This window comes from Anguilla anguilla, chromosome 10 (genome assembly GCF_013347855.1).
Source record: "Anguilla anguilla isolate fAngAng1 chromosome 10, fAngAng1.pri, whole genome shotgun sequence".
NCBI classification, from domain to species: domain Eukaryota; kingdom Metazoa; phylum Chordata; class Actinopteri; order Anguilliformes; family Anguillidae; genus Anguilla; species Anguilla anguilla.
The window spans coordinates 725,397-739,791 of record NC_049210.1 but is presented as its reverse complement, the minus strand read 5'-3'; the positions used below and the strand labels follow the sequence as shown (position 1 = coordinate 739,791).

Sequence of the window (14,395 nt, the reverse complement as noted above, 5' to 3'; positions counted from 1 at the left end):
TTAAGTGCGTGACTAAGTCTTGACTAAGGCCTGTGTGTAAGCTACTCTCGTGGCACAGTGCACATTCCTTAAGTTTACTAAATAAACAAATGTTTATTTAGCGATACTAACACAGCAACATGAGCTCAGTGGTTGTATTATTAAAGAATACAGACTAATGCTGGTTCGATTCAAGTATAAGGACAAAGCACAGGGTTATACACACTAAGGTGTCCCTTTTAATAGCCTATTTTATATGCGGCCTGTTCCTTGCCATTCCTATTCAAGTTTAATAACGCCTAATATGATCCATTTTAATTCGTGCATTATCTACAGTATTGCGAGTTTATAATCCTTGCGAAAACCAATCGCCTGATACAGACAAAACCAGCACTCCCATACTTACTTTGACCAGGGGAAACCCCCGAACAATCGGCCAAAAGACCAACAGAAGGCTTCCCCTGACACCATGTGGTTGCCACGCAAACTGCACGGTCGAACGAAACGAGAACGAAAGCAAGGAATCCTAGGCGCTGTTACTTCAACACATTCACCGTAAGGATCAATGGGAAATATTTGTGTCGTGAGAAAAGGCACGGGCGACACGACGTTATTGTACAGATCAATATATTTTCCCAAAATGAACGAATGAAAATGAATGCCAACAACAGTAAATAATACAAATATTAATATTTAATCAAATTAAAGGGGCACCTCAAGCACGTGGGACACCCAGATCTCCCCAACCCACCCCACCCACGTGCGGGATGCACGGTAAGTGAATTACAGTACTGTTTTCTCACATTGCAGCAACATTTTGAATAAAAAGTTATTTATAAATCTAATCGACAGGCGTCTGTAAAGCATGATATTTTAAACAGGTTTTTTGTTTCTCTAAAATTCTCTAGCAGTTTTTGTAAATTCTGGAGATACTATACCCACATCTTCAGAGAAGGCATACAGAATTAGATTGAAAATTACATGTCTAAATATATTGTAGGTTTTATTTTCAACATACATGTTTGTATAATCAATCAAATTGATCAATTACATTGAAGCTTATGGAGTGCTGACTGATGTACAACACAGAAAAAGAGTAAAAATGGCTTTAAAGAGAGGACAGCTGTGGGGTAATGCATGCAGCTACCATGAGAGTCAATGGCCAAAGTAGACAATGCGTTTAAATCAAAGTTCAGCATCAACAGAACACAAAATAATAATTGAGATCTAAAGTATTAGAATGGTTCATGCTCTGGATATGATTTTCCATAGACCCGGATGCATTCAAACTGTCCATGCTCTTGATATCATGTTCCACACTCAAATTTAATGGCAATGACTCCTTTGAAATATTACCTGTCAGCAGAAAAATGCTCTGCAATCAAAATGCATGTGTTGCCTTGGACAAGATAATATTATTGTCACACACAAAAAATTGGATACATATACATATACATACAAAGTATGTCCATATATAGAACAAGAAATTGGCTTACCATTTAATTTATCTGTGTTATTCTTATATGTTACATTTTAAAAATGTAATGATAGGAAACATTTTCAGAAAAATTTGGGAGACATATTAAATTGACACCCAGAATAGCACACACACATTTTTATGAAAGCTACAATTATACTAATTGTGGCGTATGATTTATTTTAAATAGGTGACCGTAAATTAGTCCTTTTAAAACAATTGTTCCTGGCAAGGAACATACGGCATATTCCATGCAAACGTGTACTTCAGCACCTTATCAATCCCAGAATTCCCCAGGATTGAGGAGCTCCTTCAGAACGTGGTCACCATTTGAACAGAACAGTAACCAGACGGCCGTGAAGCCCCTGGCCTGGCCTTCCTGCTACAGGGATGACCCTGGAGAGAGAGGAATAAAAAGCCACATGAAGCAAAACAAATCTTTCACAATTAAAATTTGCAACTGAAAAACATCTCTGCACAATGGCTGCCTTATCTCCTATGTTATTATTTGACCCTTTAAGACGCAATAATGTGTGATTACAATGATTCGATCTTAACTAGAATTATTAGAATGATCTTAACTGAACATTCTAATGCTGATGTAGCAATCACCACTGAGTTCTAGAACACTGACTTAGAATTTTGAAAAAAAAAAAAAAAATACATTCCAGAAATGGAATTCCAAAACTCTTCAAAAAGGGTTAGGAAATGTGAATGCTACCTGATAGGCTACTCAAAGCACAGCGGTTTACTCTGTGAATATAACATATTCTTTAATAACCTGCCTTTCAGATACAGCCTACAGGCTGCAGGTTGGGTCACATTATTATCCAGACCTGAAGTTTGATCGTGGCAGCATTTAAATAGGCTACTCTAATTAGCTTGTTGTTACACCGTAAATTAGTATACTTCCAAACTACTGTTGTGTTTTCAATATAGCCTTAATGTAAATTATACAGGGCAAATGTGTGTTTTTGAATAATAATAATAATAATATTAACAACAACAATATCTAATCGTCATCATCATAATCGTGCCTTTTATGTGGTTTTTAGCATAAAATAATGAAAAATGCATGCATTGAATTGCCCGTTCAATTATGTCCAATTTCAAAGAACACTGGTGGGTAGAGAAGACATTGCATCACATCCTGCTTCCGGGGGACACTGAAGGAGAGGGATGCAACAACCTGTTCTGACAAGTAAAACCAGGTTTCTCGCTCCGTGTGATCTCCCCTACCTTCGTTTTGTGGAGCACTTTTTCCAGACTTTTCCAAATAGCGTTTCTCTCAGCGGCGTGCAGCCTCGAACGTACAGTACTGGCGTGAGAACTGCGTTTATTCGGGGCAAAATTCGCAGAGGGTCCGTGCCCTCGTTTTTGAAAGTGTAGCAGGTGGTTCCGACAAAGTTACACAATATAATGTGAATGAAAATCGGTAACCAGGCGCCTAAGAAAAACACAGCCACCAAAATGATGAGATAAACTGACGAACGCTTGTTTTCTCTCTCCACGGACGGCGGGTCCCTCTCCAGGTGGTACTTTGCGATTAAGAACAACCTGATGTTGAGCCCTATCATTATGACAACGGTGAAAATGTTTCCCACAAACGTTCCGATGCCAGTGACCCTTTTTGCGACCCCTACAGTCACAAGGTTGTTCACACCTACGATGACGAAGGCGTAAATCCAGTACGCTAAAATGACTAACAGAGTTCGGTTGCGGGTCATTCTCTGCGAGTATTTGAAAGGTGCGCTAACGGCATGGTATCTGTCGGCTTGTGCCGCTAAAATAGCCATGTAAGACAGCCCCAGGAATGTCGGTGCGATATAGAAAGTTCTTTTCGGAGAATCATAGCTGTCTCTGACGTCGAGTACGCCGACATAGTAATAAGAAACGCCCGAACAGATGTCACTGAAACACGTACTGAGCATGTACATAAATTGGTTTTCGCTACGTAAACACTTGTTAACCATAATAGAAATAAACACCGAAAGGTTAAGAAATATTATCGCCGTAGCTAAAGCTATGTTGAACAGGAACATCATTACATTCCCAAAGCTATCAAGAGGTAATACTGGCGAATGATCCATTCTTGTTTCATTCAAAGCATTTCCGACTCGATCGTTCAAAACAGACATTGGCCTAAAGGTGCTGTCGACAAACACACGTGAAGTGGCCAGTCTCGAGCTGTTCGCCACATTTTCAAAGGCACGCGGTGGGAGCAGAGGAGGTCTCGGAGGACGAGCTCGCGCAGCTGGGACGGGCACTCCAGAGCTCATTAGCAGTTAGTGCGGAGAGAACAGAAGCTGGTTTTTACTTGGAACATTAAAAAATAAATAAATAAATAAATAAAAGCATATTCAAGAAATAATAAAACGCAGCGCTCTGGCAGTTAGAATTCAGACATTCAGGAAATCAGGAGCTCGAATTGTGCAACTATAATTTTTTTTTTTAAAATGATGCAGAAATCCTCATAAAATTCCACACCATGCAACAAATTGTATAACTGTCGAATTGAACACATGATAGTTCTAAAACAACTGTGTGGCAATCCATAAATGTGAATTTCACTCACACTCACTGCTTGCTGTAAAACCTTGAATCTTGGAAAATACTGGAAAACAGTCACAGGTTGCTTCCCTCATGGGGAACTCTAATAATGAGGATTATGGACTACATGCTTGTGTGAATTATTGCATTCAAAGCAAATTGTTTATCCAGTTTCTTTGCAGAGGAACTGAGTCTACTGAGCTCACATGCTTTTTGGCTGGAATAGATTGATTCCCTGCGCAGTAAAATGTCCATTGTTAATTCAGCGCTTAACAGATAACAGATGGTCCCTCATTCCAGGGTGGGAACAAATGTTATCTGTTAAGAGTTGAATTAACACTGGACATTTTAGTGTGTATGCATGTTGTTTCTTATTATTTTAAAAAAGATTGACCATTGCCTTACATTACAATCAGCAGAATGGAGAACACCAGTTTACTCTTGGAGAACTGCAAAACTGAAATATCATCCAGAAGGGATATTTAAAATGTATGCGTAAAGTTATCTAGGCAAACCAACAATTAGTATTGTAATCAAAAATAAATACCACTGCACAGCTAACCATTCTTTGCACTGCTACAGCAAAACATTATTATCTCAACAGGACACGTCCAAAAAGAAAGAAAGAAAGAGGATAGCTCAAGAGGGTCGGATTATGGGCAGGGTTTCTGCTGTCCCTGCTGCACTGGTAAGCTCATTCCACCACCAGGGGGCAGAACAAACAGTCATTCCACCACCAGGGGGCAGAACAAACAGTCATTCCACCACCAGGGATCATAACAGACAGGAGATGTGTCTGGGTAGCACAGGCACGCTGAGCTGAGAGGTCGGGCTAGCCTGTGGAGTCAGATGACCTTTTATGGTTTGACAGAGCTGTCCCTTTATGCTGCCTGATAGGTTAGCTCCAAGGGTTTGAATTTGAAGTGAGCTGTTACAGGTGTCCAATGGAGGGACTGGAGAAGGGGAGTGACATGGCTGAGTCTGGGGAGGCTGTAGACTAGAGGAGCAGCGGTGTTTTGGAGGAGCTGCAGGGGTTCATACATTAATGAGTCAAAAGTCAAAACTCAAAAATCTATATTCATATATGCATAGTTTCAGAGAAATGTATTCAGACCACAAGGTTAAAATGTTTGAAACCTCCAAAATTAGTGGCGACTATGCTGTCACCCGTTCAGATGCCTTGAAACAAATAATTCAGTCTTTCAAAAACTCCCAAAAACTCTGCTTGCCAATTTGATGGTTTTCTTTGCAGCAGTAACTTCAGTGTAGATAGCTGTTGAGCTAAGGGTGAATTCACACCATGTGAGAGTCTTCCTTGTGTGGGAAAGACCCCCAGCATTGTGCTGAATAAAAACACATCTTGTGCTGCTGAAAGACTGATACTGAAGCTAAAGGGACAGATGTGCACCTCTGTACACCCTGCTGTAGCGCTGCTCAACCGTTTCCCATCTCCTCAACAGATACACAGAAAACAACCCTAACAAAACTAACCCTAACCCTGGCCCACCAGTCCGTGCTCCTCAGTGGAATTACTGCATAATGTTTGTTAAAATTGTGTAAATTTCTGAAATTGTAAAACTGCCTTTCTGCATGCCTGTCTGCTTGTCAAATTCTTGTAATGGTGCATGTCTATGTTTGTTTGTTCTTTTGTATTGTTGAAACTCTGTTTAATTCTAAATACCAATATGAATAAATTCGTTTAAAAAACTGTTATTGATTGAAATGCCCTGTAAAATACAATGAAAATGGATGTAAAAGACCCTGAACTGCCACTCACTGCAATGTCAATGTAACTCCTTGTCATGAGTGTCTAATTATAATTTTACGAGTAGCGTATAGTAATCAGCAAATGTCCCCGTTGCTGTGTGAACCAGATTGTAGATTTTGATGTTAAGACGTGAGGTCATTTGGCGTTTCTTTTCGTGGAGAACACTTTCTTCGTCTTGAGCCAATAAATTCCGAAGACCATTTCTCACTCGACAGTTTCCAAACAGTGTGTGAGACGCAAAATGGTCTATTGAAACACTTTATTTTAATAGTATAGATTTTAATATCTAAGAAAAATACACATCTACTACAAATTGTAATAGCCTAGAATATGATCACGTCATCAAGCAATAGCTCTGAGAGCAGCATAAGAAAGAATATGCTGTCCAATTTAAAACATGAACCGGTGCGGGGTTTCTCCAATCGCTTAACCTTTCCTATCCAGGTGCACCCGTGCGTTGTGACTCTGTTCACACTAAGTTCGAGCTCCATCTAGTGAGCAGACGAGTAGTTCAACATAAGAGTTCATTGGACCTGTTAGCCATTACATTTAAATTCAGCTTCAATCACATGGCAAATAATTAACGAACAGAAATATAGTTGCTATGTTTATCGCCTGAGCTCACTTTTGTACATACGCAAGGAAATGTGCGTATACGTTTAGCTTTTGTCACAAGAGGTTATTTGATATTTCTGCATAAAACGATTATAATTTGTAAAAAGTTACCAGTTCTGTAAAATAAAAAACACACTGTAAAAGTGTGTGCGTTCTGTAGAACACAAACACACACACCCGCGCGCGCGCGGAAGCATCCTCGCACGCACACACTGTTAACATTCGATTAGAATAAATGGGTCGCATATTCGTATACAGCTGGCCGCGGACGACAACATTCGAAGGAGCGATATAAACCTGTAGGGAATATAGACACTTTTAACGCTCAAAACAACACCGGAGCGAACTGTACATCTGTAGGCCTACGGTTCTTACTGCAGAGTCATATGCCACGGTGTGCGCGCGCACTCGCGTTATATAAAACACATAATTCTTTCCACGTGTCTCGCAATAAGCAAACGTAGGTCCCTGGAGACGGGCGCAAATCGATTTGAATGTAAATTGCAGCCTTCATAGGTCAGAGTCGTCCTCCATAAAACACCACAGATCCTGATTGGGCCGTACTCCGCGCGCACTTACACCATGCTCTCATTCAACATGAGCATTCCTCTTTCAGTGGATTTCGATCATCCCGAAGACTACTTAATTTTTATCTTCCACATTCTATTTGCAACTAGTGTTGTCCTCCTCGCGGGCTCAGTTGTAGTTGGAATCTTGAAAACGAAGAACCTTCGACTTCAAAACAGATTTATTTTCATGCTCAACACCAGCATTAGCGACACACTAACTGGGTTCTCCGTGTATTATCTTGGTCTATTTGACGTAGAGGAGGGATACCCGTCGAGGAACAGTACACTTTACGTTCTGCCTACTCTTCTTGGAGTAAATATCCTCACATTTCTATTTGCGCAAATTGACCGCTATTTCGCCGTTTGCCATCCTTTCTTCTACTGCCGCTACATTAAGCGACCGATTGTCGTTGGGATTTGTGTGTTTTGCTGGTTGGACACATATCTTTTATTAATAGTGAAAAGTGTCGTCCCTGTTTCAAAAGCTGCACAAATAAATGCATTTAGCGTTTTGAGCATACAGATAATTGTGCTCACTAAAGTGCTCATGACTATAAAGTTGTATGTAATTGCCAGGTATCAGCTTGCACGAGACCCGCCAAGCGCCGAAAGGGAGAACAAGAAGGAATCGCTGAGGATAATAATATTTGTTGTCATATGTTTCTTAACGCTGTGGTGCCCCTCCTTCGTCAACATTATTGTGAAACAGGTGACAGTGCACGGTATTCGATTCAGGAACGAAGCCACGAACCTCTTTGCTATTATGGCGCGATTTAACGCGCTTACAACTCCGGCCGTGTACGTCTGGGGAAGCCCCGCGCTGCGCGAGGCTGTGAAGGATACTGTCTGGGGGAGAGTGTGTCCAACGCGGAAAGCAAGGTAGTCTTAATTTATCTATTTATCTATCTTAATTTATCTTTAGCACGGCTAGTACATAGTTACTTGCGGACCAGTGTCCAAGCATACGAGACCCGAAACCTTCTGTCTTTTCTTTCTCACTGCAGGTCCAATATTCAGCACGGAGGCGGCGAGAAGCGTCGACAAAAAACGCGCGTATCGCGGGAGAAAATACCGTGAAGCTTGGAGGAAGCAGCAGAGTCACCAAAACGAAGAGGTCTTTGTTCATATTCCATGTAAAACTCTTCCACTGTTTAAAATAAGTTAATAAAAGGTCCCCTCCTATTTGCATTTTACATGCTCCCACTCGGTCATATTAACAGGCAACACATTGTCAGTTTTCACAGTTATGCAGGTGACGCTCAATTATACATTTCCGTTGAGCCAAACGACCCAAATGCCCTGTGCTTCTCGGCCAGTTGCTTGGCTTCTGTCAATCAATCGATGAGTGACAGGTGTTTTAAATTAAATGAGGAAGAGACAAAGATACTTTTAATTGGACCCAAATCTAACACGGACACTCTTCTTAATAGACTCAGGGACCTTGCTCACCAGATTAAATCAGAAGTAAAAAAGCCTTGGTGTAATTTTAGACTCTGATTTGAGTTTTAAAGCCCATATTTGCAAAGTGACCAAGACGGCATTCTTTCACTTGAGAAACATGACCACAGGACGGCCGTTATTATCACGACAGGATGCTGAGAAATTAATTCATGCTTTAATTTCTAGTATGCTGCATTGTTGTAATACCCCACACACTGGCCTTTCATAAAAGTCAACAGAGATACCGCAACTTATTCAGACTTCCAACAAAAACCTGGACAAGAGACAATATTCTCCTGTTTTAGTTTCCCTACATTGGCTCCCTATTTATTTTAGAATTGATTAGAAGGTCCTTTTACTCATATACAAAGCTCGTATTGGTATACCTCCTTCTTAAATCCCTGACTCCTCAACATTTTATCACCCAACACGAGCCCCTAGGTCCTTTGATGCCGGTCTTTTAAATGTGCCCAGTGCATCACAAACAAAGAAAGCGGAGAATCCGCGTTTGCCCACTGAGCCCCTGAGCTGTGGACCCCCCCACCCAAGGATGTGAGACAAGCGGACTCGGTGGGGACATTTAAAGGCAAACTTAAAACCTGCCTATTTACTTCAGCTTTTAAATGATCTTTTTGTTATTTTATCATTGTTTTCTAAATATTTTAAGATGTTTTCCCATTTTTACTTGTGCTTATTTTTTCTGTGCTGAGTGTGTATTTTTATTTTCACATGCTTTCAATTTTATTATTTATTTTATATCCTTTTTATTTATCTATTTTAATTTTATTATTATTTTATAATTCTCTACACTATAAGCACTTTGAGCTGCATCTCTGTATGGAAGGTGGTACACAAATACAGTTTTACTATTATTATTACTATTATTATTATTATTATTATTATTGTATTCACTAGCCTTTATTTTTAGGGTTCTACATATCTGGAGACTGTGACTTAGTCATTGGACTGCGATCATAAAAAATATAAAATATCAGCGAAACATCTTCAGAAGGAGAACTGATCCAAGAGAATAAATTATCGTTGTAAATAATTTGGAACTCTGTGAACCACAGTCATTTGTTTTTTCACAGTTGTCCCCGGACTACTGTGATGTCCTGCTCAACATTTATGGGGAAATCAATGCCTTGCTTCATTCTAAAAATAACGTTTCCTGTCATTACTTGATACCATTAGGCAAATGGAGATGGTGAACAATGTATCCTTCATCTACGTCCTGGTAAAAACATATGTAAATACATGTAAAATCATTATCTATTTCTCGGTACTGTTACAGTGCACATGTCCAAGTTTGTGCTGGAAACCTTACCTTTGAATTCTCAGAATTTCCAAATGATCAGGAAACAGAAAAAGAACACATTGATAATGAAGCAAAACAGCAAACTGTACTTTGAGTTATGATCAAACATTCCAAAAGCACACAAATACCACTTTACCAGGAAAAATGTGTGTGTGTATGTACATGTATATGTGCGTGTGAATCTGTGTATGTGTATGTACTTTGTGTGTGTGTGTGTGTTTGCATGTGTGTTAGGTTCGGTTACCTCACCCACCCCAATTTCCCTAGGAGCATGGACAGGTGTCCCTTATTTATTTGTGAAACAAATAAGTGAGAAGCATAAAAAATAGAGGCTGAAAAATGCGGAGAGTTGGTTTGCTCTGAGACCTGAAATCCATTTATTAAACAGATGAAGACACAGACTACTGCGTGAGCCGTGCACGAGCTAAATCTCACAGCACCGTTAGGCTTTGTCAAATTTTAAATCGATGAGGAAATGTGGGCACCATTAAACTAACTTCTGACCTTATGAGCTCATAATTAGTGGCTCATTAGTTGTCGTTTTTTTTTTTTTGCTGAATCAAATGAATGATCATCTGTGTATCTAGTAATTATTCAGTGGACACTGCTGTGACAAATTTATTTCAACAAGTAGCATGAAAATGATAATTTTAGGCATATTTTAAACGCAATCAAAATGCAAGGCAACCTGCTGACGCAGAAACATTAACAGCTGTTTGCGCTGTCCGTGGTACAGAAATAATTTATCCTGTAATACCCGCCAAGTCAGAAGTTGAAAGCTGAAAGTCTAATTATGATTGATAACATTTGTTTACTTGACTACAAAAATCCATATGTTAAATTTTACATTCTCTTAACATGGCATTAAATAAATTCACAGGGAAAGAAGTCTGACCATATTTATTATAGCTACTTATGTACATCTTGTCCTGTGTGCTCTCTAAGGTGCTGACAGAAGCGGTCAGTAACTTCACCTGGCAGCCAAGTTAGCAAAACCTCCGAAGGCTCCTCTACGTCGCATGTGCAGTATCCAGGCGCGGCCTAAAGTAATCCCGCATCAATAAATCTCTGACGAGATCGCCTATAATCAGATGAATTCAGATCCCAAGAGATCATCCTATTATCTGAAATAAAACAGCGTGGACCTTCTTCACGTAGTCACAACACGCACAGCACCATAAGTTGCGCCATGCTCCCATTCAACGGCACCATTCCCCTCTCAGTTGCCTTTGTTCGCCCTGAAGACTACTTCATTTTTCTGTTTCATATTGTTTTTGCTACTAGTGCGGTCCTCCTCGCGGGCTCAGTAGTAGTTGGAATCTTGAGCACGAAGAGTCTTCGACGACAGAACAGATTTATTTTTATGCTCAACACCAGCATTTGCGACACTCTGATCGGGTTCTCCGTTTATTATCTCGGTCTGTTCGATGTGCAGGAAGGATTCCCCTCAAGGAACGGTACATACTACATTCTACCTTCACTTCTTGGAGTAAATATCCTTACGTTTCTGTTTGCACAGATTGACCGCTATTTCGCGATTTGTCACCCGTTCTTTTACTGTCGATTTGTTACACGACCGGTTATCATCGCAATTTGTGTGTTTTGCTGGTTTGTCACTTATCTCACAAACGCGCTGCAAAACACTGTCCCCGTTTCAAAAGCTGCACAAATAGGCGCAATTAGCATTATGGCGTTACAGGCTGTAGTCATCACTAAAATTTTAATGACTATAAAGTTGTATGTAATTGCTAGATATCAGCTTGCACGAGACCCGCCGAGCGCCGAGAAGGAGAACAAGAAGGAGTCACTGAGAATCGTAATATTCGTAGTCGTGTGTTTCTTAACGTTGTGGGGTCCCTCCTTCGTCAATATTATTGTGAAGCAGACGACATTTAAAGGCTTATGGTTCAGGAACGAAGGAACTAACCTCTTTGCCATTATGGCGCGATTTAACGCGCTTAGCACGCCTTCTGTGTACGTCTGGGGAAGCCCCGCGCTGCGCGAGGCTTTGAAGAACACCGTCTGGGGGAGAGTGTGTCCAAAGCGGAAAAGAAGGTAGAGTGAGTTCACGGCGGCGTCGTCGTCATTTACAGCGTTCTGTCAGAACGCAAAGGGTAGCTTGTTGTCTTTGTCTTTACAATGCAGAATCAGTTGTGATCACGGATGCAGGAGCGATCGTCGGCAGAAAATACCAAGTATATCGAGAGGGAAAATACCATGAAAATCTGGATGAAACAGCAGCCCTACCAAGTCGGCCTTTGAACCAATACCATATGAGCTATGTGAACTTTTTAAAGTAGCAATATTCGGGTTTTTCCATTAATGAAATAGTACGATGGCCTGCATTTATATTAGCGCATTTTTTCAGCAAATACTGCACAAAGCGCTTAATAGTGAATGCCTCTCATTCTGCCAGCCATTCCGCTCACACCAATGACGAAGAGCAGCCATGCAAGGCGCCAACCAGCTCGTGGGGAGCAACCGGCATTAGGTTGGGTGTCTTGCTCAAGGACAAGTCAACACACCCAAAAGGCGGGGATAGACTACCGCCTAATGTAAAAGCTTAAGTACCGCGAAATGCATGCTTACACGCACCTGTATATTTGTCGTCTCGTGAAAAGTGTTAAGGTCGTGATACACAATGGCATGGGGACGGAAACGGTAACCGAAAACAACCAATAAACGTGACATTTAAAAAGTGACATGGCTGAGTCTGGGGAGGCTGTAGACTAGAGGAGCAGCGGTGTTTTGGAGGAGCTGCAGGGGTTCATACATTAATGAGTCAAAAGTCAAAACTCAAAAATCTATATTCATATATGCATAGTTTCATAGAAATGTATTCAGACCACAAGGTTAAAATGTTTGAAACCTCCAAAATTAGTGGCGACTATGCTGTCACCCGTTCAGATGCCTTGAAACAAATAATTCAGTCTTTCAAAAACTCCCAAAAACTCTGCTTGCCAATTTGATAGTTTGCTTTGCAGCAGTAACTTCAGTGTAGATAGTTATTGAGCTAAGGGTGAATTCCCACCATGTGAGAGTCTTCTGTGTGTGGGAAAGACCCCCAGCATTGTGCTGAATAAAAACACATCTCGCGCTGCTGAAAGAGTGATACTGAAGCTAAAGAGACGGATGTGCACCTCTGTACACCCTGCTGTAGCGCTGCTTAACCGTTTCCCATCTCCTCAACAGATACGCAGAAAACAACCCTAACAAAACTAACCCTAACCCTGGCCCACCAGTCCGTGCTCCTCAGTGGAATTACTGCATAATGTTTGTTAAAATTGTGTAAATTTCTGAAATTGTAAAACTGCCTTTCTGCATGCCTGTCTGCTTGTCAAATTCTTGTAATGGTGCATGTCTATGTTTGTTTGTTCTTTTGTATTGTTGAAACTCTGTTTAATTCTAAATACCAATATGAATAAATTCGTGTAAAAAACTGTTATTGATTGAAATGCCCTGTAAAATACAATGAAAATGGATGTAAAAGACCCTGAACTGCCACTCACTGCAATGTCAATGTAACTCCTTACAGTGAGTGTGTATTTTTATTTTATTATTATTTTATAATTCTCTACACTATAAGCACTTTGAGCTGCATCTCTGTATGGAAGGTGGTACACAAATACAGTTTTACTATTATTATTACTATTATTATTATTATTATTATTATTGTATTCACTAGCCTTTATTTTTAGGGTTCTACATATCTGGAGACTGTGACTTAGTCATTGGACTGCGATCATAAAAAATATAAAATATCAGCGAAACATCTTCAGAAGGAGAACTGATCCAAGAGAATAAATTATCGTTGTAAATAATTTGGAACTCTGTGAACCACAGTCATTTGTTTTTTCACAGTTGTCCCCGGACTACTGTGATGTCCTGCTCAACATTTATGGGGAAATCAATGCCTTGCTTCATTCTAAAAATAACGTTTCCTGTCATTACTTGATACCATTAGGCAAATGGAGATGGTGAACAATGTATCCTTCATCTACGTCCTGGTAAAAACATATGTAAATACATGTAAAATCATTATCTATTTATCGGTACTGTTACAGTGCACATGTCCAAGTTTGTGCTGGAAACCTTACTTTTGAATTCTCAGAATTTCCAAATGATCAGGAAACAGAAAAAGAACACATTGATAATGAAGCAAAACAGCAAACTGTACTTTGAGTTATGATCAAACAAGTTATGATCCAAAAGCACACAAATACCACTTTACCAGGGAAAATGTGTGTATGTTGTGTGTATGTACATGTATATGTGCGTGTGAATCTGTGTATGTGTATGTATGTGTGTGTGTGTGTGTGTGTGTGTTTGCATGTGTGTTAGGTTCGGTTACCTCACCCACCCCAATTCCCCTAGGAGCATGGACAGGTGTCCCTTATTTATTTGTGAATCAGGTAAGATAAGTGAGAAGCATAAAAAATAGAGGCTGAAAAATGCGGAGAGTTGGTTTGCTCTGAGACCTGAAATCCATTTATTAAACAGATGAAGACACAGACTACTGCGTGAGCCGTGCACGAGCTAAATCTCACAGCACCGTTAGGCTTTGTCAAATTTTAAATCGATGAGGAAATGTGGGCACCATTAAACTAACTTCTGACCTTATGAGCTCATAATTAGTGGCTCATTAGTTGTCGTTTTTTTTTTTTTTGCTGAATCAAATG

At 40.1% G+C, this 14,395-nt stretch overlaps 3 protein-coding genes across 4 annotated transcripts in view; 2 read left to right on the top strand and 1 right to left on the bottom strand.

Annotated features, from left to right (window-relative positions):
- Positions 1-731: 731 nt before the first annotated feature.
- The window catches only part of LOC118206582 (adenosine receptor A2a-like), a 36,909-nt gene continuing 23,245 nt past the window's right edge, over positions 732-14,395 (bottom strand). The window contains exons 1-2 of one of the 2 annotated variants that reach the window (XM_035379427.1): positions 2,696-3,751; positions 732-1,852 (exon numbers count right to left, since the gene is read on the bottom strand). In XM_035379427.1, coding sequence (XP_035235318.1) covers positions 1,780-1,852; positions 2,696-3,735 — 1,113 coding nt within the window. In that variant the 5' untranslated portion in view covers positions 3,736-3,751 and the 3' untranslated portion in view covers positions 732-1,779. Of the gene's footprint in view, positions 1,853-2,695; positions 3,752-14,395 lie in introns of those variants that run through there. The other variant, XR_004761209.1, reaches the window with a different exon arrangement.
- LOC118206589 (G-protein coupled receptor 183-like) lies at positions 6,823-9,014 on the top strand. Its single transcript, XM_035379435.1, has 2 exons — positions 6,823-7,837; positions 7,963-9,014. Exons 1-2 carry the CDS (start codon positions 6,972-6,974, stop codon positions 8,033-8,035), a joined length of 939 nt encoding a protein of 312 aa, XP_035235326.1. The 5' UTR covers positions 6,823-6,971; the 3' UTR covers positions 8,036-9,014.
- Positions 10,893-12,948, top strand: LOC118206586 (trace amine-associated receptor 7e-like). Its single transcript, XM_035379431.1, has 2 exons — positions 10,893-11,771; positions 11,862-12,948. The coding sequence occupies exons 1-2, from the start codon at positions 10,906-10,908 to the stop codon at positions 11,935-11,937; spliced, it is 942 nt and encodes a 313-aa protein (XP_035235322.1). The 5' UTR covers positions 10,893-10,905; the 3' UTR covers positions 11,938-12,948.

Bases quoted from the DNA above. Each gene is read 5' to 3' on its own strand.
- LOC118206589 (XM_035379435.1), top strand. From the start codon at position 6,972: ATGCTCTCATTCAACATGAGCATTCCTCTTTCAGTGGATTTCGATCAT. The intron at 7,838-7,962 runs GTAGTCTTAATT...TTCTCACTGCAG, and splicing joins TGTCCAACGCGGAAAGCAAG to GTCCAATATTCAGCACGGAG.
- LOC118206586 (XM_035379431.1), top strand. From the start codon at position 10,906: ATGCTCCCATTCAACGGCACCATTCCCCTCTCAGTTGCCTTTGTTCGC. The intron at 11,772-11,861 runs GTAGAGTGAGTT...TTTACAATGCAG, and splicing joins TGTCCAAAGCGGAAAAGAAG to AATCAGTTGTGATCACGGAT.